Genomic DNA, 16,163 nt, shown 5'->3' with positions numbered 1-16,163 from the left:
GGAGGGCAGGGGGCTGAGTTCTGTTTTAGTAACGGGACAGGAGGAAATTAACAATACAATGAAAAACATCACACACTCCCTTTTGCGAAAAGGGATTAATGTAGCAGATTGATATACTGTAGTATAGACATACTGTACCAGTGCCACCAGTGCTCCCACAGTCCAGACGAGACAGTCAAACTAAACTAAAAACAATACAGAAAAAGGTAGGAGTGCCCTCTAGAGCAGGGATGATGACCGTGACACTGTGTTGACTTAAGGTATGCATAGGATGACCAGTGTCTCGTTAAGAGTAGAGCGTTTGTCTTTCCCATTGACCAAAGGTCCTTGCACAGACACTCGTTAATCCCCACACAGTTCAGAGCAGACGTGGGATTGAGAGACAGGTCTAACTAGAACCTCTAGAACAGGGTGCGAATACGCAGTGCCTTGTTACACCTGGCCATCTGCACATGGCCAGCTGATCACTGAGCCCCGAGCAGGTAGCTCTGCCCACACCTGGCCAGATAAGTGCTTCACAAACCCCAGAGGTGTGCACTCCCCAGCAGACAGAGCCAGCAGAAACTGGGGGACACACAGTCTGCGCCACAGCTCCCAGGAGAGGACTCGGAGACCAGGGGCTCTGCAGAGAGTAGTGGAGGAAGGCCCCAGCATCGTCTTCCTCCCCCCTCTATACCCAGCACTGCACTCAAAGTTTCACACGCAGGAGCACATTGTTCAGGACCACCAAGTCTCTTCCCTTTGTGTGGCAGAAGCAGGCACGCCAGGTCACTGACCGCAGCTGGTCCCGGAGAACAATTCCGCTGGACTTTTCCACTGGGACATTAGGGATCTGGCAGCTGGGGTATGTTCTCAGAGTAAGTGCCTCTGGGGGATAAGTCGTGTTGGGTGTTCTGTGTGTTGGGCAGGCACTTACAGAGACGTGCCAAAGGGATATTTATGTGTGAGGCTTGGGATAAAGGGATGTAATAAAATGGGATATTTTACATCATAGGATGAAAAGTAAAGTGGTCCTAGGTGATGTAGTGGCTACCAAGCTACCTTTTAAAAGCACTGGCTGCATTTAGGGGTCACCATCCGTGATATTAACTCAAAGTAATGTGATGATTATTGTGAAATCGCGTGATGTTGCCCAATAACCTAATAATCATTGCGAAACAGCGCAATGTTATCTCGTAAAAATGCAAAAAATTTTGCGAAAGAGTGCACTGTTATCCCCTAATACCGTAATATATATATATTTGGTCCTTAGCGCTGACACGCCTCCGTGCCCTAGAAGTGAGAGAACTACAAGCAACACTTCGAGGAAGGTGCGAGGAGCAGCTCAGGATTCCCCTCATAAATAAGAGCGCAGCCAGGGAGCCTCATCAGCGCGGGACAGAGGCGGGTGAGTGACGCTCCTTCACGTGGGAGCGGCCCACAGGCTGCAGCCCAGCCCTGGGACAAGCACCTTAACTGCTACTGTATGTACGGGATTCAGTACATTGAGGGGAATCATGTCTTTGTATTGCAAAAGTACGGTCGTATCCAATTCAATGCATTCTCGCGTTTGAGAGACGAGGTGCGATTTAAACGCACAGAAAAATAAAAATTTACTTCATGTTAACTAATCACATTTTTTTTCTAATTCTTAGGAACTGCTGTTGGAAGAAAGAAGAAGAAAAAAAGCATTCTGGAAGACTTTGGAGCGGGTAAGGAGCACGAGTGGCAAGCAAACCGAACCGAATGGTACGACGCGCCGTTAGCGACTGGGAACAAGTTTATGATCAGGAGACTATTTACTGTATCTGAAAATACGGCTTGAATGGCTTTGCTATGAGCGCTTTGAGAAGTTCGCTATACTACAAAGTGTATTGCAGCGCACTCTCCAGTCTCTTGGGGTGCGTGGGTCATGTAACGGATTCGGGGTCTCTGGCTTGTGTCCCCGCCCCCGCTTGTCCCTCCACCGCCTGGGCTCGAACCCGGGTCTCCGCCGCCCAGCAGGGATCCTGCCGGCTGAGCCGAAGAAGCCCTTCTTTAGCCCAGGCGGCTAGCATCCCTGTTATGCGCAGGGGCGTATTTGATACAGTATTACTAGTGTGAACAAATGTAAATACAGCGACCAATACAATGGGTTCCTTTGTCTTAAAAAATAGGATTATTTTGCATGATACTTTGTATTGTGTAAGAAGCTGTATAAAACGCCCATGATGGTCGCAGATCAGGGACTTTATTGGAGACGCTGTTCAGTCCAGACGCATCTTTGAGTTTTGAGTTTTGTCCTGACAGCAGGTTCTTATTAAACAGCCAGAAGAAAATGTACAGTATCTGCCGTCATCTTGTTGCCTGATAACCGCTGTCACACTTTCTCTGTCAGCAGGGATCGGAGAAATGAAGACTTTTTCTGCAGTGTGTGCTCTCGCCTGCCTGGTGCTCGTATCTGCCTCAGGTATAAACTGTCCACCTTTTACATGTCTGCCTCCCGGCTGCAGCTGCTTACAGTATTTCGTATCTATGTGTCTGTGGGAAAATAGCTCGAATAACGTTATGCAGTATAAGATATACAGTACTATAAATAAGAGAGATCCTCTTAGAAAAAACGATGTGAGTAGCTCGGGTCGTCTTGATGTTAAACCTGAATGCAGCTGTTTATGAAATCTCGTGTATTTTAAGTACAAAAAAGAAAAACGCATTTTAATTATTACGTTTCTGGATAGTATATTTTAATGCTATGATATCCTGTCATTCTCATAATACGAACATGTCAGAAGAAGAAAGTTGTCACTTTCCTCTCAGTCGTAGTCGGTCTCCGTCATCTCCATCTCTACCCTCTCCTACTCTCACCTCTAAGTGCGCCGCAAGTGTCTTTTTATCGTCTTTTATTTATTTTTTTATAATAATTCCGCATGATTTCCTTTTGTATTTACGCCTTTGTATGTTTGTTTGGTCGTACGTGTTGAGTGCGTTTCCAGACGGGAGGAGGCACGTCTATCTGGCCAATGAAGTTTTGTAGCTTGAGTAAAGAAATGCCTCCTGCTCTCAGTTTTAAAAGTAACCATCATAGTAAATTTAATCTTTAAAGCCTTTCTAAAGCCAAGGACGCTGCACATAGTGATAAAGACAAAAAAAAAGTACACTAAAAAGTAAAAACGAAACAAAAACATACAACTTAGGATGTACAGTAGAGCGATGAGACACATGTCCACATGTGCCTCTGGTTCATGTCTTGCTGTTGATTCTGAAGGAGTTGACCTGAGTTAACTCGGTGTCTTTGAGGATTCCCAATACTTGAATCAGGTCTCCGCACAGCCTTCTCAGTGAAAGACTGGAAAGAGATCATGCAGACAAACTCCATACCTCTTCTGCGCAGAACGCACCGTATCAAAGCCTGCTCATTCTCAAAGACTGGACAGTAAGTTTTAATTTAAAAAAAATACATCTCAAAATATAACGCACTGAGACTTGCCCCTGGTGTGAGTGTGTGTCTGGGTGTGCTTTGCGATGGACTGGGGTCCCATCCAGGGAGTACCCTGCCTTGCGCTCGTTGCTTGCCGGGAGAGGCTCCAGCTCTCCTGCAATTCTCTACTGGATTTAGTTAGAAAATGGAGGATTTCCTTCACTGAAACAGATTTCACTTCCATCTTGCTTCTTCTCCTCCTTGTCCTTTGGTGTCTCTGCTCTGCAGATGTTCCAGATGTGCAGGCAGACCCTGAGGTGGACGTTGGAGACTGGGACACCTACTGCCCCACTGCCTTCCCTGGGCTGTGTAAGAGCCAGTCCTTTACTGAGGGACACACTATTTACACGTACTTCACGTACCAGCTCAACTTCACTGATGCTGAGGTATGAGGTTCCTTGTTCCTTGAATATTCCCATGATATCTCATCCAGCTTCAGGTCATCAGTGAACACTGCTGCACAGGCACTTAGGAAACCTGCTGCTTCTGAAACCAGTCCACATTGTAACAAATGCTCACCTGAGTGTATGACTTTGACAAGCTGTTAATCTGTAGCTCAGCAAAACCCCAAACCTCCCTGAGACAGTTCTGTAATGTGACCAGGGGAATCACATAGTCACATAGGCACAAACCCGCAACAGTGAATCATAAAGCCCATTCTGCGCTCAGGGCAGATTGTTTTACCCCCTGTGCCACTTTGGAGGTCTCCTGTCTTCATCTTCTTCAATTAACTTAAACAGTTCTTGAAGCTCATGAATCATTAGGGGAAATCATCTCATGAATGCTGATGACAACGTCTGAACCCAGACTCGAGCGGTGCTCAGGGGCTCATCAGGCAGCATGCTTTCTCTGCACACAGATGCTCTGCCGGCGGAAATACAGGGACGGACACCTGGCCTCCATTCACAGTTATCGGATCAACCGGCTCGTCACATGCCTGACCACTCACTGCAACCACGCGGCCCGTGTCTGGATCGGGGGGTTCGAGCTGTTCCGGGTAAGAACTACGCCAAGCAACACTGTGGCATCTTCCTCCCATCCGGTTGCACTGCTGTTGTTACAGCTGAGAGCTGGAGTTCCCCTGCAGAAGTAAGGAGCACTTAGACCAGGTTATGTACACTACCCTCTAACCCAGGGGTGTTTTATGAATACTGTATGTGTTGCTTTTGCTGAACAGCTAGTGTGACAGAGTTATGTCATTGTCTGTGTATGAGCCTTGTGCCCTAACTCCCACGGGGTGTTCTTTCAGAGTGGTCGTTTCACATGGACTGATGGCACAAAATGGGACTACTCTCGCTGGATTGCTGGGTATCCTGCAAGATTCATACAGGCCTGTGTGGAGCTGAACTGGAACAGTAAGTGTGCCACAATAGTTCTGCTTCCTTGATAACCAGAATGTGCAAGGTGAAGCATCTCAGTTTGTATCGCCTGACAGCTTGTAAAACTTTCAATATTCTGCACTTATAAACTGGAATCTACTGGAATCTGTGTAAAAACTGACATGGATCACGAGGTCATGGATCAAGCTCCCAGTGACCCAGGACCTGCCAGCTGTGCACTGCTGGCTGCAGTAAACGCATTTCTGTGTGCTGGATGAGGAGGACACCTGTGGTTAAGAGCTCTAGAGCGTCACAGCACAAAGGAAGGAGATTTAACCAGTAGCACCTGCAACACTACCTCTATTACACAGGACAGCAGGAAGAAAAGTCTCTCAGATTCAGTGAAAAGCCTTTTCTTCAGGGGTGAATGTTAGTTTGAGTGTTTTGTTTGTTCTCTTGCTTTTACTGTCTGGACTTCAGAAAGTCGATAAAATGTAATGTCATTCTTGGTGATCCACAGCCACTCTCAATAGGCCGTGATTTGAAATGTGGCTGGAGGTTCTGCCTCCTCCCTCGTCAGACTAATGAGCCGCTACAGCGCTGTGCAGGTAGGCAGGGGAATCTCTCATGGCTCATCCTGGGACTGGGGGCCTTTTCCTGTCTCTGTTCCAGTCCGAGGCACCTGGAGTGACCACAGCTGCAACCTGAGGAAGCCCTTTGTGTGCAAGCACAGTTTCTAAAGGAAAACCTCTCCGCTCTGCCTCTGCGCTGTGCTACAGTCATCGCTGACCTCGGGCACTGACCACTGACCACTGACCACCGACCACTCCACTGACCAGAACAGCCTTGCCTTCTCCATGTTCAGGAATGGGCGGGGGGGGGGGGTCGTCTTCCCCATTTCCAAAGAATTAATATTTGACAAAGGCCACAGTCTTGGAGAGGGATTCATCAGAAAACTCAGATTTGTCAACAGCAGCTTCCATGATAACAGTTACAAGTACAATTTGTGATACATTTAAAAGATAAGCTAATGCCAGTTTAAAAATCCCTTTTAGCTCAGGTTAGCACTTTTAACTGCACTAGCCTTGATTCACATTTTTGAATAACAACTAAAAAAGCATAAAAAAGCAAACTTCCTTGTCAACAAGGTCATTTTGGTACGTGATTAAACTAAGGTCAAGCTCACATTTAATCTAAGAAGACCTGCCGTCTGGGGTTTTATTTAGGGACTTGTGTTTCCAGCACGCTGCCATCTAGAATGTGATGAAGGAAGATTTCATTCCAGTAATCCACCCTTCTCTTTTGAGTCTTTGTGTCCTGGTGAGTCTGTGCTACTGTGTCCACTTGGTGTTCTTTGCTTCTGCAATATGAAATAAGCAATAAACTGCTTTTGATGAGCATTGAAATATCAGCCTCAGTGTCCATCTTTATATTTTCTGACTTCTCCTTTTTTGCTGTGGCTTAAATGTTCTACATCTGACCAGCTGGTTTCTTCATGTACACATAAAGTACTTTAGATACCCTGGAACACAATTCTCTGATACAGCTTTAAAAAATGTTGAAAAGGTAACCCTGTCTTTGTCAATCGACTGCTGCTTTAGTTCGCTGCCAGCAGGTGGCGCAATCGATGCTGTTTTCTCACTCTCCAACACACGGGCATCAGTCAAGTGAAAGCCATGACAGTAGACGCTATCTTGTTGTGAAGTGTAGCAGCTCAAAAAAGTAACTTAAATTCAGCTCAGAAAAGAGACTTACATTCATGTGTTGCACCATATTCTCCACGCTGTCACGCCCTCTACAGCTAGAGGGCGCTCCTTCTCTGTCCAGTTCCTAGTTTCCTGTGCTTTGCTTGTCCTTCCCAGTGTGTCTTTGTGTGGGGCTATATATTTCCAGGTCACCCTCTCCTCCTCGCTCAGCACTGAGGTTCAGATATCTTGTGACCCGCCTTGCACCAGGTCGTCTCCTCCACGGCCTGAGGGCATGGGTTTCTACCCGACATCATCTGACCTCCTGAGTCCAGGCTTGCCCTCGTCTTACCGCTATGCATAGGGTCTTTTTTGCTGTCCTGGCCTTTCCACGGCTTGCTCTTACTGACATCAGTGACAGAATGCCGAGCCATTCCTTGACCCCGCGTCAGCTCCACCTCAAGCCCTCAAAAGGCAACAGTCAGACTCAGAGAGTTTGTGACAAATCAAAATTAAAACTAGGAAAAGCGAAGCCTGCAATGGTAATTCTTAGGCATGTTGTTCATGTGAAATGTGATTTTGGGGGGATTTTCTGTGCTCTGCTCAGAAGTCAGACAGGCAACATCCCTGCTCCGTGAGGTGGGTTTGTATTAATCAAGCTCAACACCCAAGGATCTCCATACTGGGCTGCATCCAAAGATGAATGACAAATTCAACAGCACATCATCTGTCTTGGGGACTCTCATACTAACACCGGGGAACATGGGATCCTATTGAAGCCATCTTTTTCTGGAAGTTATTTCCTTAATCTCACCTTCTTTTGTTAGAAAAATGTGCCTGCTGAGAGGCAGTATCACCTGGCTCTCAGGTAAGTCCCTGTAGCTGCTGGTAACTGCGTGGCCTTTCATCAGGAGTGACTGAGTCTTGGGCTTTCTGGTGCTTTCCCAGCCTTTTAAGAGATCCCACCCAGCAGCAGGGGGCGCCATATGGTATCCCATGCTTTACAGCAGCCCTGCAGAAGCACAACAGCGCAAGGCGATATTTCCAGCTAATCAACAGGGACGCGTGGCTCTTCTTCAGACAAGCGTCGGTGTTTCTTGTTTCTATTTTATTGCCGTCTGGCACGGCAGCACAATTCCTCGCCCAGGGCTCGGCTTCCGGTTTGCACTCCCAGCAGGAAACCCAGGCCCTTCGGGATCGTGGGCTGTGGCGACCATCCCTGTGGTCCAGCTGGCTGGACACGCGTCACAGTAATAACAGCTTGTCATGCTGACACAGCCAGTTCTCACATGCTGATTTCTGCTGTAATTACACACTGAACTACCCTGCAGAGCCTGAGAAAATGAGAACTGGGGTGCAGAAGACTCTGCAGGGTATCTGTGTCTGTCAAGGTTAACGGCAGCAGTGATGAATTTGAATGTCGACATCTGTGTGTGGCGAAAAAGTCATGCAGGGAAAATACAGTACCTTAGAACGATATGTGTTTGTTAGAAGTTTATTTTGCATGCAATGGAAATAGCTAAGGTTGAGGATGTTTTTGCGTGATACCCAACATGAAGTGTGCATACTTCACAGATGGTCCAAAACAAAAAATATCAATTTGGGAATCTGATACAGTATGTTCCTCTGTTCCTGGTATGCCGATAACTTAATATGCAGGTTTTCAGGCTAAAGAATGGTGCTGTCCCTGCCGTACAGTGTAGCACTAAGGAGAAAAGACATATTTGACTGCTCATTATATTGCATTGTAGCTGTCCATCTAGTCAACCCAGCAGAAGCAGGAACCAGAGGACAGAAATGGGAATTTCAGGGAAGTATGTTTCAAACTGAGAACTGGAGGTATCTCTTTACACAAAGGGGTTGTGGGAGCCTGCAACAGAATACCCAGCCATATAATATCATATTACATGGAGTTGTATTACCCTGCAGCTCACAGCTGGTAACCCCACTAACCCCAGCTCTGCAGGTGTGAGCCTGGTCAGTACCTGGAGGGGAGACCTCCTGGGAAAGATAAGGTTGCTGCTGGAAGAGGTGTTAGTGGGGCCAGCAAGGGGCGCTCACCCTGCGGTCTGTGTGGGTCCTAATGCCACAGTATAGTGATGGGGATACTATACTGTAAAAAAGCGCTGTCCTTTAGATGAGACGTAAAACCGAGGTCCTGACTCTCTGTGGTCATTAAAAATCCCAGGACGTTCCTCAAAAACAGTAGGGGTGTTAACCCAGTGTCCTGCCCACATTCCCCCCTGGCCTTTACCAGTCATGGCCTCCTAATAATCCCTGTCTCTGAACTGGCTTCATCACTCTGCTCTCCTCCCCACTGAGAGCTGGTGTGTGGGGAGAGTACTGGAGCATCATCCAAGTGGGGCTGCACACTGGTGGGGGTGGAGGGGATCCCCATTACCTGTAAAGAGCTTTGAGTGGAGTGTCCATAAAAGCTCTATATTGGTGTAGTGTATATGGATTATTTTATTATTATTATTATTATTAATATGTCCCTGAACACCAAAAACACCACCAGGTTTAGATTCTATTCAATGAATAGCAAGGGTTAACAAATGCCAAATTATTACATGTTTAAGGATATTTAATGTAAAAAACATTTTGAGACCGAACTGAATTTAAAAAATGAATTAAAAGTGAATTGATCAGGCTATATATTTTCAAGAATTACACAATGCCTCGAATGAAGGTGAAATGCACTTTAGCTATCTGTCAAATTTAATTGCGATGACATTGTGTTTTGTTGTGGACAGTCCTGGTTTTTGTATGTTTCTTGAAACGCCAAACACTGAAGCTAATTAGAGGGGGCTCTGTGTTTCAATAAATAATACAGCGATACCACGTCTTGTCTGTCACTACTGTCAAAACAATTTAGTACCTTCCAAAATGATATTTATCCGGTTCAGAACAGTAGTTTATCTAGGACTGCCAATCTAAATTGTAGTATGTTATACGGGGATTTGATCGGATGCTACGTTATTTGAATGCGCGATTCAAGACGCCATCTTTTATAGGTATCGGTCCAGCGTTTCAAAACCCTTCCGCAGTGTAGCTACAAGTACAGTTGTTTAAACAACAGCTTAATCGCGCCTTCTCACTTCTTCAAGGGGAATGATGCTTTTTTTCCCCCCTGGGTAATACGGTTGATTGAATGCGACACGTCCAGAGTTCAGGGCAGAGCCATGGTCAATCCTGCTGTGCTGTTTGGTTGTGCCTGCGGTAGATTGGTCGAGTCTGCGCATTCGAGGGAGGGCGATGATGACGACAAGAAGCTGAGCTCCGAGAAACAGGAAGGGGTTGATTTATAGAAGAAAAACACGGGCGAGCCGTCTTCTCTGTACTGAAACAGTAATGCTATAGCGGATACAACCTTCAGAGGTGAGCTTGACTTTACATTTTCTGACAGGAAACCTTGCGGGCTCTTTTTCTTTTGAACAGACGTTGCTCCGGGCAAGGGTCTCATAGGTGCTTTAAACCCGTATTCCCGGCGTTATATAGGGTGTTAGACTTGCACGGTTGGTCATGCCCAAGTTCATCCGATACTTTCATTTTATCTGGTGTTCTGCGACGTGGACCCGAGCTGTTTGTGCGGTATTTTAAGGAGATGAAAGATTTCTCACATTCAAGTTTGATTTAGTTTCTAAATCCAGCAGTCCTAATGCAGGACATAAATACTGACTGCAGTAACACTGCATGGGTAGACGATTAATTTAATGTACTGTACCGTAACCTGTTGGAAGTCCCTTTATTATATTATAACGTTGCAACGCAATAGTTTGCTGTATGGAGGTAGGAAAAGCTTTCGGGTAACTCCGGCTATTTCAAGGAAACCGGCTTTAACAAACCTGTTCTTCTGTCTGAGCCAGCGACAGCACAAAACACGGCTGATGTGGAGTTGATAGTACCGCCTTACAGATTTAACATTGAAATGGAATTGAACACAGAATCGGGGAAATCGCAAAGCCCGGCGCTGTCCTGCAACTGCGCGGGTCACCCGGCCCCCGGCGGGGCAGCCCCACCTGTCCCGCTGCGGTTAGGAGAAGGGCTGCTTTCAGCCCGGGAGTTCCCTACCCAGGCCCAGGGCAGTCCTGATGCCTGCTTTCCATACCCGCTCAGTTCTCTTGCGTAACAGAAACCCTGAACTGGCCTAGCAACCGGATTAACAATTCGAACCCTTTCGTCGTTTCCAGTGTCTGAACGTGCTGCTGGTTGCCCTTTAGTTAGGGCATCCCATCAGCAACTTCTGGTCTTCAGCTCTTCAGTTAAAAGACTTCTGCCCAGGCGTAAAACCTGCCGCGAAAGGGGCCTTCAAGACTGGGGTTTGGGGATCCCATGCTGTAATCGGGGAGCCCTGCGTTAATCCTGAACCTCTTGAGGGTCCCGTCGAGCACAGGGTCGGGCGGACGCCAGCACGTTCGGGGGGGAGGGTCTCCGGGATCAGGGTTGGGGGGACCCCGCTGTAGCTGAAGACTCCAGCCGAAGATGCAGTGTGTAGAGCAGTGGTAAATGAGAAGAGCTGTGTGAGGCAGAGAGGTTAGAGCAGGACTTGTGAGTCCCCTGTTGGCACAGGTCTGACTGTGTGGGGGTCTCTCACCCTGCTGGTTGCAGAACAGCTGATGTAGGACAGTGTGCACCAGGACAGGAGGATAGGGAATATGAAATTCATTTCCGAGCGGAAGAGGGCAAAGTTTTGATCCCCGGAGTTAATGATTGCTCAGGACGCTGTATGAATTGCACTGGAATAAGCTCGCGTCCCTGATGCGTTTTCCATACAGTGACGCTCCCTGCTGGGGCAGGGAGGTCCATGTCAGAAACGCCCGCGGTGTTCTGGCTCCGGGGCTGTGCTGCCTCGTGTCTGCAGGCCAGAGGGGCAGCTCTTCAGTCATCACTTCTTCCTGTTCTCCAACGCCGTGTCTTTGCACGGACAGGCAGCATGCAGCACACACGTACGCAACAACCTCTCCAGCCTGTCATTCACACCACTGGGAACTCGTTCTTGTGTGTGAAAGCAGAAGTGAGACCTGTCGGGCTTCTCTCTGAGGCAGCACAGAGGCCCTGACCCCAGTCTGGGGCAGGAGTGTTGAGCAGTGAAGGGGCCAGTCTGGGGCAGGAGTGTTGAGCAATGACGGGGCCAGTCTGGGGCAGGAGTGTTGAGCAGTGAAGGGGCCAGTCTGGGGCAGGAGTGTTGAGCAATGACGGGGCCAGTCTGGGGCAGGAGTGTTGAGCAGTGACGGGGCCAGTCTGGGGCAGGAGTGTTGAGCAGTGACGGGGCCAGTCTGGGGCAGGAGTGTTGAGCAGTGACGGGGCCAGTCTGGGGCAGGAGTGTTGAGCAATGACGGGGCCAGTCTGGGGCAGGGGGTAGGGGGCAGGGGTGTTGAGCAGTGAAGGGGCCAGTCTGGGGCAGGAGTGTTGAGCAATGACGGGGCCAGTCTGGGGCAGGAGTGTTGAGCAGTGACGGGGCCAGTCTGGGGCAGGAGTGTTGAGCAGTGACGGGGCCAGTCTGGGGCAGGAGTGTTGAGCAGTGACGGGGCCAGTCTGGGGCAGGAGTGTTGAGCAATGACGGGGCCAGTCTGGGGCAGGGGGTAGGGGGCAGGGGTGTTGAGCAGTGAAGGGGCCAGTCTGGGGCGGGAGTGTTGAGCAGTGAAGGGGCCAGTCTGGGGCGGGAGTGTTGAGCAGTGAAGGGGCCAGTCTGGGGCAGGGGGTGTTGAGCAGTGAAGAGGCCCTGAACCCAGCCTGGAGCAGGACCTTTGAGCAGTGAAGGGGCCAGTCTGGGGCGGGAGTGTTGAGCAGTGAAGGGGCCAGTCTGGTGCGGGAGTGTTGAGCAGTGAAGGGGCCAGTCTGGGGCGGGAGTGTTGAGCAGTGAAGGGGCCAGTCTGGGGCGGGAGTGTTGAGCAGTGAAGGGGCCAGTCTGGGGCAGGAGTGTTGAGCAGTGAAGGGGCCAGTCTGGGGCAGGAGTGTTGAGCAGTGAAGGGGCCAGTCTGGGGCAGGAGTGTTGAGCAGTGAAGGGGCCAGTCTGGGGCGGGAGTGTTGAGCAGTGAAGGGGCCAGTCTGGGGCAGGAGTGTTGAGCAGTGAAGGGGCCAGTCTGGGGCAGGAGTGTTGAGCAATGACGGGGCCAGTCTGGGGCAGGGGGTAGGGGGCAGGGGTGTTGAGCAGTGAAGGGGCCAGTCTGGGGCAGGAGTGTTGAGCAGTGAAGGGGCCAGTCTGGGGCAGGAGTGTTGAGCAGTGAAGGGGCCAGTCTGGGGCGGGAGTGTTGAGCAGTGAAGGGGCCAGTCTGGGGCGGGAGTGTTGAGCAGTGAAGGGGCCAGTCTGGGGCAGGAGTGTTGAGCAGTGAAGGGGCCAGTCTGGGGCGGGAGTGTTGAGCAGTGAAGGGGCCAGTCTGGGGCAGGAGTGTTGAGCAGTGAAGGGGCCAGTCTGGGGCAGGAGTGTTGAGCAATGACGGGGCCAGTCTGGGGCAGGGGGTAGGGGGCAGGGGTGTTGAGCAGTGAAGGGGCCAGTCTGGGGCAGGAGTGTTGAGCAGTGAAGGGGCCAGTCTGGGGCAGGAGTGTTGAGCAGTGAAGGGGCCAGTCTGGGGCGGGAGTGTTGAGCAGTGAAGGGGCCAGTCTGGGGCAGGAGTGTTGAGCAATGACGGGGCCAGTCTGGGGCAGGAGGTAGGGGGCAGGGGTGTTGAGCAGTGAAGGGGCCAGTCTGGGGCAGGAGTGTTGAGCAATGACGGGGCCAGTCTGGGGCAGGAGTGTTGAGCAATGACTGGGCCAGTCTGGGGCAGGGGGTAGGGGGCAGGGGTGTTGAGCAGTGAAGAGGCCCTGAACCCAGCCTGGGGCAGGACCTTTGAGCAGTGAAGGGGCCAGCCTGGGGCAGGGGGTGTTGAGCAGTGAAGAGGCCCTGAACCCAGCCTGGGGCAGGACCTTTGAGCAGTGAAGGGGCCAGCCTGGGGCAGGGGGTGTTGAGCAGTGAAGAGGCCCTGAACCCAGCCTGGGGCAGGAGGCAGGACTGTTGAGCTCAGTGGTGTCTCCACTTTGCTGAGCCTTCTGATCACAAGCCCTGCAGGGTCCTGCAGTGATGTGAAGGGCTCTGCTGCTCCTGCCATTACACTGTCATGGCTGGACTGTTAAAGGCGCAAAAAAATAGAGGCGCAAAAGCAAAACCCTATTGGCTCTCTATATGTTTGTATCCAGGCAGAGCATTTAAAATCTGGTTCCAAGGTCCTGACCTTCCACCCTTGGTAAGGTGTTGCCTAATAAGCTGTCCCTTGTTCCATGCTCCCACTCCCCTTTGTGTAAGGAGCCATCTCCTGCTCTTGGTTTTAAATGCGCTTCCAAACAACTTGGATGCCGAATAATGTTGAGGTTGTGGGCGTTCCTCATTACTGACTCACGGTACAGCGGCTTCAGTACCACGCTGGAGGACCACTTCCTTAATTTCCTCTCAGTTCCTTTAAAAGGACCGAGCTAGAAATGTTCTTGGAAGATGAGAGCGAGTGAGAAGGTTGCTGGCGGGCGCGTGAGGGAGAGTGAGGGGCGTGCTCTCCGCCCTGCATGCTGTTTGTCAGCCTGCTCTCTTCCCGGTCCTCGTGCTGTGCTGTCGGAGAATCAGGAGCACATGACGGCACTCCTGATTGAACTGTTCTCAGGAGGCCATCTGGCACGAGGCCCCCTGCTCTCAGTCCTGCAGGCGGGACGTTCTTCCAGCAGATGTGACTGGTTTAATGATTGGCTCGCTTGCGTGTTTTTTAAATCTGATTTTACACGGTGATTGATCTAAAAAAAAAAATAGTTGACGCTGTGTACTGGACCTAGAAATTATCGGGGTCCTTCTGAATCGGCTGCGTCAGTCTGAGCTTGTTCATTTTGAAGGGTCAAAGCTGTAAGGGGCCGTTTGTTCAAGATCCCACTCAGTGTGACCCAGGGCTTTCTAGACTTGTTTTTTTTTTTGTCCTGTTTGAAACAAATTGAAATAGTGGAGCGTGCGGTGCAGTCAGACCCTCCTCCCAGGGCTGTTTGTGCACTAGGTGCTGGAGCACCTGCATGTTCACATGCGCGTTCATGCTGGTTTGTATGCGTTTGAATAGACAGACCCTGGAGTCAGAGCGATGCAGACCTGTTTGCACCAGAGCCTGCAGCTTCTAAGACGCGGGGCTGGATCAGCCCGCTGCACAGCGGGAGTTCCGCCGCCAGCCCTGCGTTGCGTGACCCTGCCACGCGCGGCTCTTCCCACAGGAGCAGGGAGATGTCCGGGGACGACCGGTCGGCCTCGTCCTCCTCCACGCTGGAGCTGAGCCTGGACCAGGCGCTGAGCCCGGGCAGCCCCTCCCACCTCACGCACTTCAAGCCGCTGACGCCCGAGCAGGACGAGCCCCCGCTGCGCTCCGCCTACAGCTCCTTCGTCAGCCTCTTCCGCTTCAGCAGAGGTGAGAAGCCCCTCGCCCCCTCGCATCTCGGTCCCGCAGGGGGGTCTGCTGGCGTGGCTGTCGTCTGCTTCCTGAGGGTCTTTCAGCCACCCAGAACTGGCTTGGGCAACAGATCCAGCCCACTGAGAAGAATAAACAAGGGTGAAATGTGTGTGCAAAAGGCTAAGGAGCAGATCGTTGGCTCTGTTCATGTAGAAGCACACCTGTCTTCTGCATGTCATCTGGGCAAATGAAGAAGATCCCAGAAGAGCTGAGCTCAGAATCTCTCGACGGCAAACTCTGCTTTCTGGAAAAGGGTATAGAAGAACAGTACGCTTGTTATGGATGCCTGCTTTTAAAGTTGAAAGGCTCAATGCAGAATGAATGAGAGGTGTGCTGTGAGTAGTCTCCAACGCTGCTCCAGATTTCCCACCAGCTGATTATCTGGTCTTGAGCAAGAACAGTACGCTTGTTATGGATGCCTGCTTTTAAAGTTGAAAGGCTCAATGCAGAATGAATGAGAGGTGTGCTGTGAGTAGTCTCCAACGCTGCTCCAGATTTCTCACCAGCTGATTATCTGGTCTTGAGCAAGAACAGTACGCTTGTTATGGATGCCTGCTTTTAAAGTTGAAAGGCTCAATGCAGAATGAATGAGAGGTGTGCTGTGAGTAGTCTCCAACGCTGCTCCAGATTTCTCACCAGCTGATTATCTGGTCTTGAGCAAGAACAGTACGCTTGTTATGGATGCCTGCTTTTAAAGTTGAAAGGCTCAATGCAGAATGAATGAGAGGTGTGCTGTGAGTAGTCTCCAACGCTGCTCCAGATTTCTCACCAGCTGATTATCTGGTCTTGAGCCACACTGCCGGGGGGGGGGGGGGGGGAGGTCATGTGATGGGGGGGTGTTCCTAAGGTGACATCACAATGAATGTCATGTGCTCGGGGGTGTGACTAGGATGACATCCCAATGAGTATCATGTGCTCAAGCTTCCCTCACTGGAGAAGCTGCAGTGTGTAACAGGGGTGACCTTTTCTGCTTGTCTGTCTGCCACAGCCCCTAGAAAAAGTACAAGCAGATAGACCAAGGGGTCGAGCAGGAGGTCTCAATGGATGAAATATATCTTATGGAGAAATCACCTTTATCATTAGAAATCAACAGCATGTATTTGCAAAAAAGATGGTTAACATGGGAAAGATATGTAGGATCTCTCTCTCTGTAACAAAGAAGTGAGAAAGATGCAGCAGGCAGAATTTGAACAAAGAGTAAAAAGTAGACAATTTTGATCACTCAGTTTTGATTGTCTACTTGCTTTCCCCTTTTCACTTTTGATCTTCTTTGTGA

General features: G+C 50.0%; 2 protein-coding genes across 5 annotated transcripts in view; both read left to right on the top strand.

The window, feature by feature from the left end:
- The first annotated feature begins 1,358 nt into the window (after window positions 1–1,358).
- On the top strand, window positions 1,359–6,158 carry LOC148822319 (lectin-like). Of its 2 annotated transcripts, none has more exons than XM_088930464.1 (7): window positions 1,359–1,387; window positions 1,635–1,691; window positions 2,360–2,428; window positions 3,665–3,822; window positions 4,296–4,433; window positions 4,686–4,791; window positions 5,428–6,158. In XM_088930464.1, the coding sequence occupies exons 3-7, from the start codon at window positions 2,371–2,373 to the stop codon at window positions 5,493–5,495; spliced, it is 528 nt and encodes a 175-aa protein (XP_088786590.1). In that variant the 5' UTR covers window positions 1,359–1,387; window positions 1,635–1,691; window positions 2,360–2,370; the 3' UTR covers window positions 5,496–6,158. The 2 variants fall into 2 exon arrangements, with proteins under 2 accessions (XP_088786590.1, XP_088786591.1); XM_088930465.1 differs by having other exon boundaries at window positions 1,635–1,728.
- Window positions 6,159–9,741: 3,583 nt separating this feature from the next.
- Window positions 9,742–16,163, top strand: part of pikfyve (phosphoinositide kinase, FYVE finger containing) — a 32,247-nt gene continuing 25,825 nt past the window's right edge. For all 3 annotated transcript variants that reach the window (XM_088930787.1, XM_088930789.1, XM_088930786.1), the window contains exons 1-2: window positions 9,742–9,818; window positions 14,655–14,845. In XM_088930787.1, coding sequence (XP_088786913.1) covers window positions 14,665–14,845 — 181 coding nt within the window. In that variant the 5' untranslated portion in view covers window positions 9,742–9,818; window positions 14,655–14,664. The remainder of the gene's footprint in view (window positions 9,819–14,654; window positions 14,846–16,163) is intronic.

Source organism: Atractosteus spatula, chromosome 13 (genome assembly GCF_055471065.1).
Source record: "Atractosteus spatula isolate fAtrSpa1 chromosome 13, fAtrSpa1.hap1, whole genome shotgun sequence".
Taxonomy (NCBI): Eukaryota; Metazoa; Chordata; class Actinopteri; order Semionotiformes; family Lepisosteidae; genus Atractosteus; species Atractosteus spatula.
The sequence above is the reverse complement of the archived record's forward strand: the minus strand, read 5'-3'. Positions and strand labels throughout refer to the sequence as shown.

Coding starts and splice junctions, on each gene's coding strand:
- LOC148822319 (XM_088930464.1), top strand. CDS start 2,371: ATGAAGACTTTTTCTGCAGTGTGTGCTCTCGCCTGCCTGGTGCTCGTA. Junction 2,429..3,664: donor GGTGCTCGTATCTGCCTCAG/GTATAAACTGTC, acceptor TCTGCTCTGCAG/ATGTTCCAGATGTGCAGGCA. Junction 4,792..5,427: donor TGTGGAGCTGAACTGGAACA/GTAAGTGTGCCA, acceptor TCTCTGTTCCAG/TCCGAGGCACCTGGAGTGAC.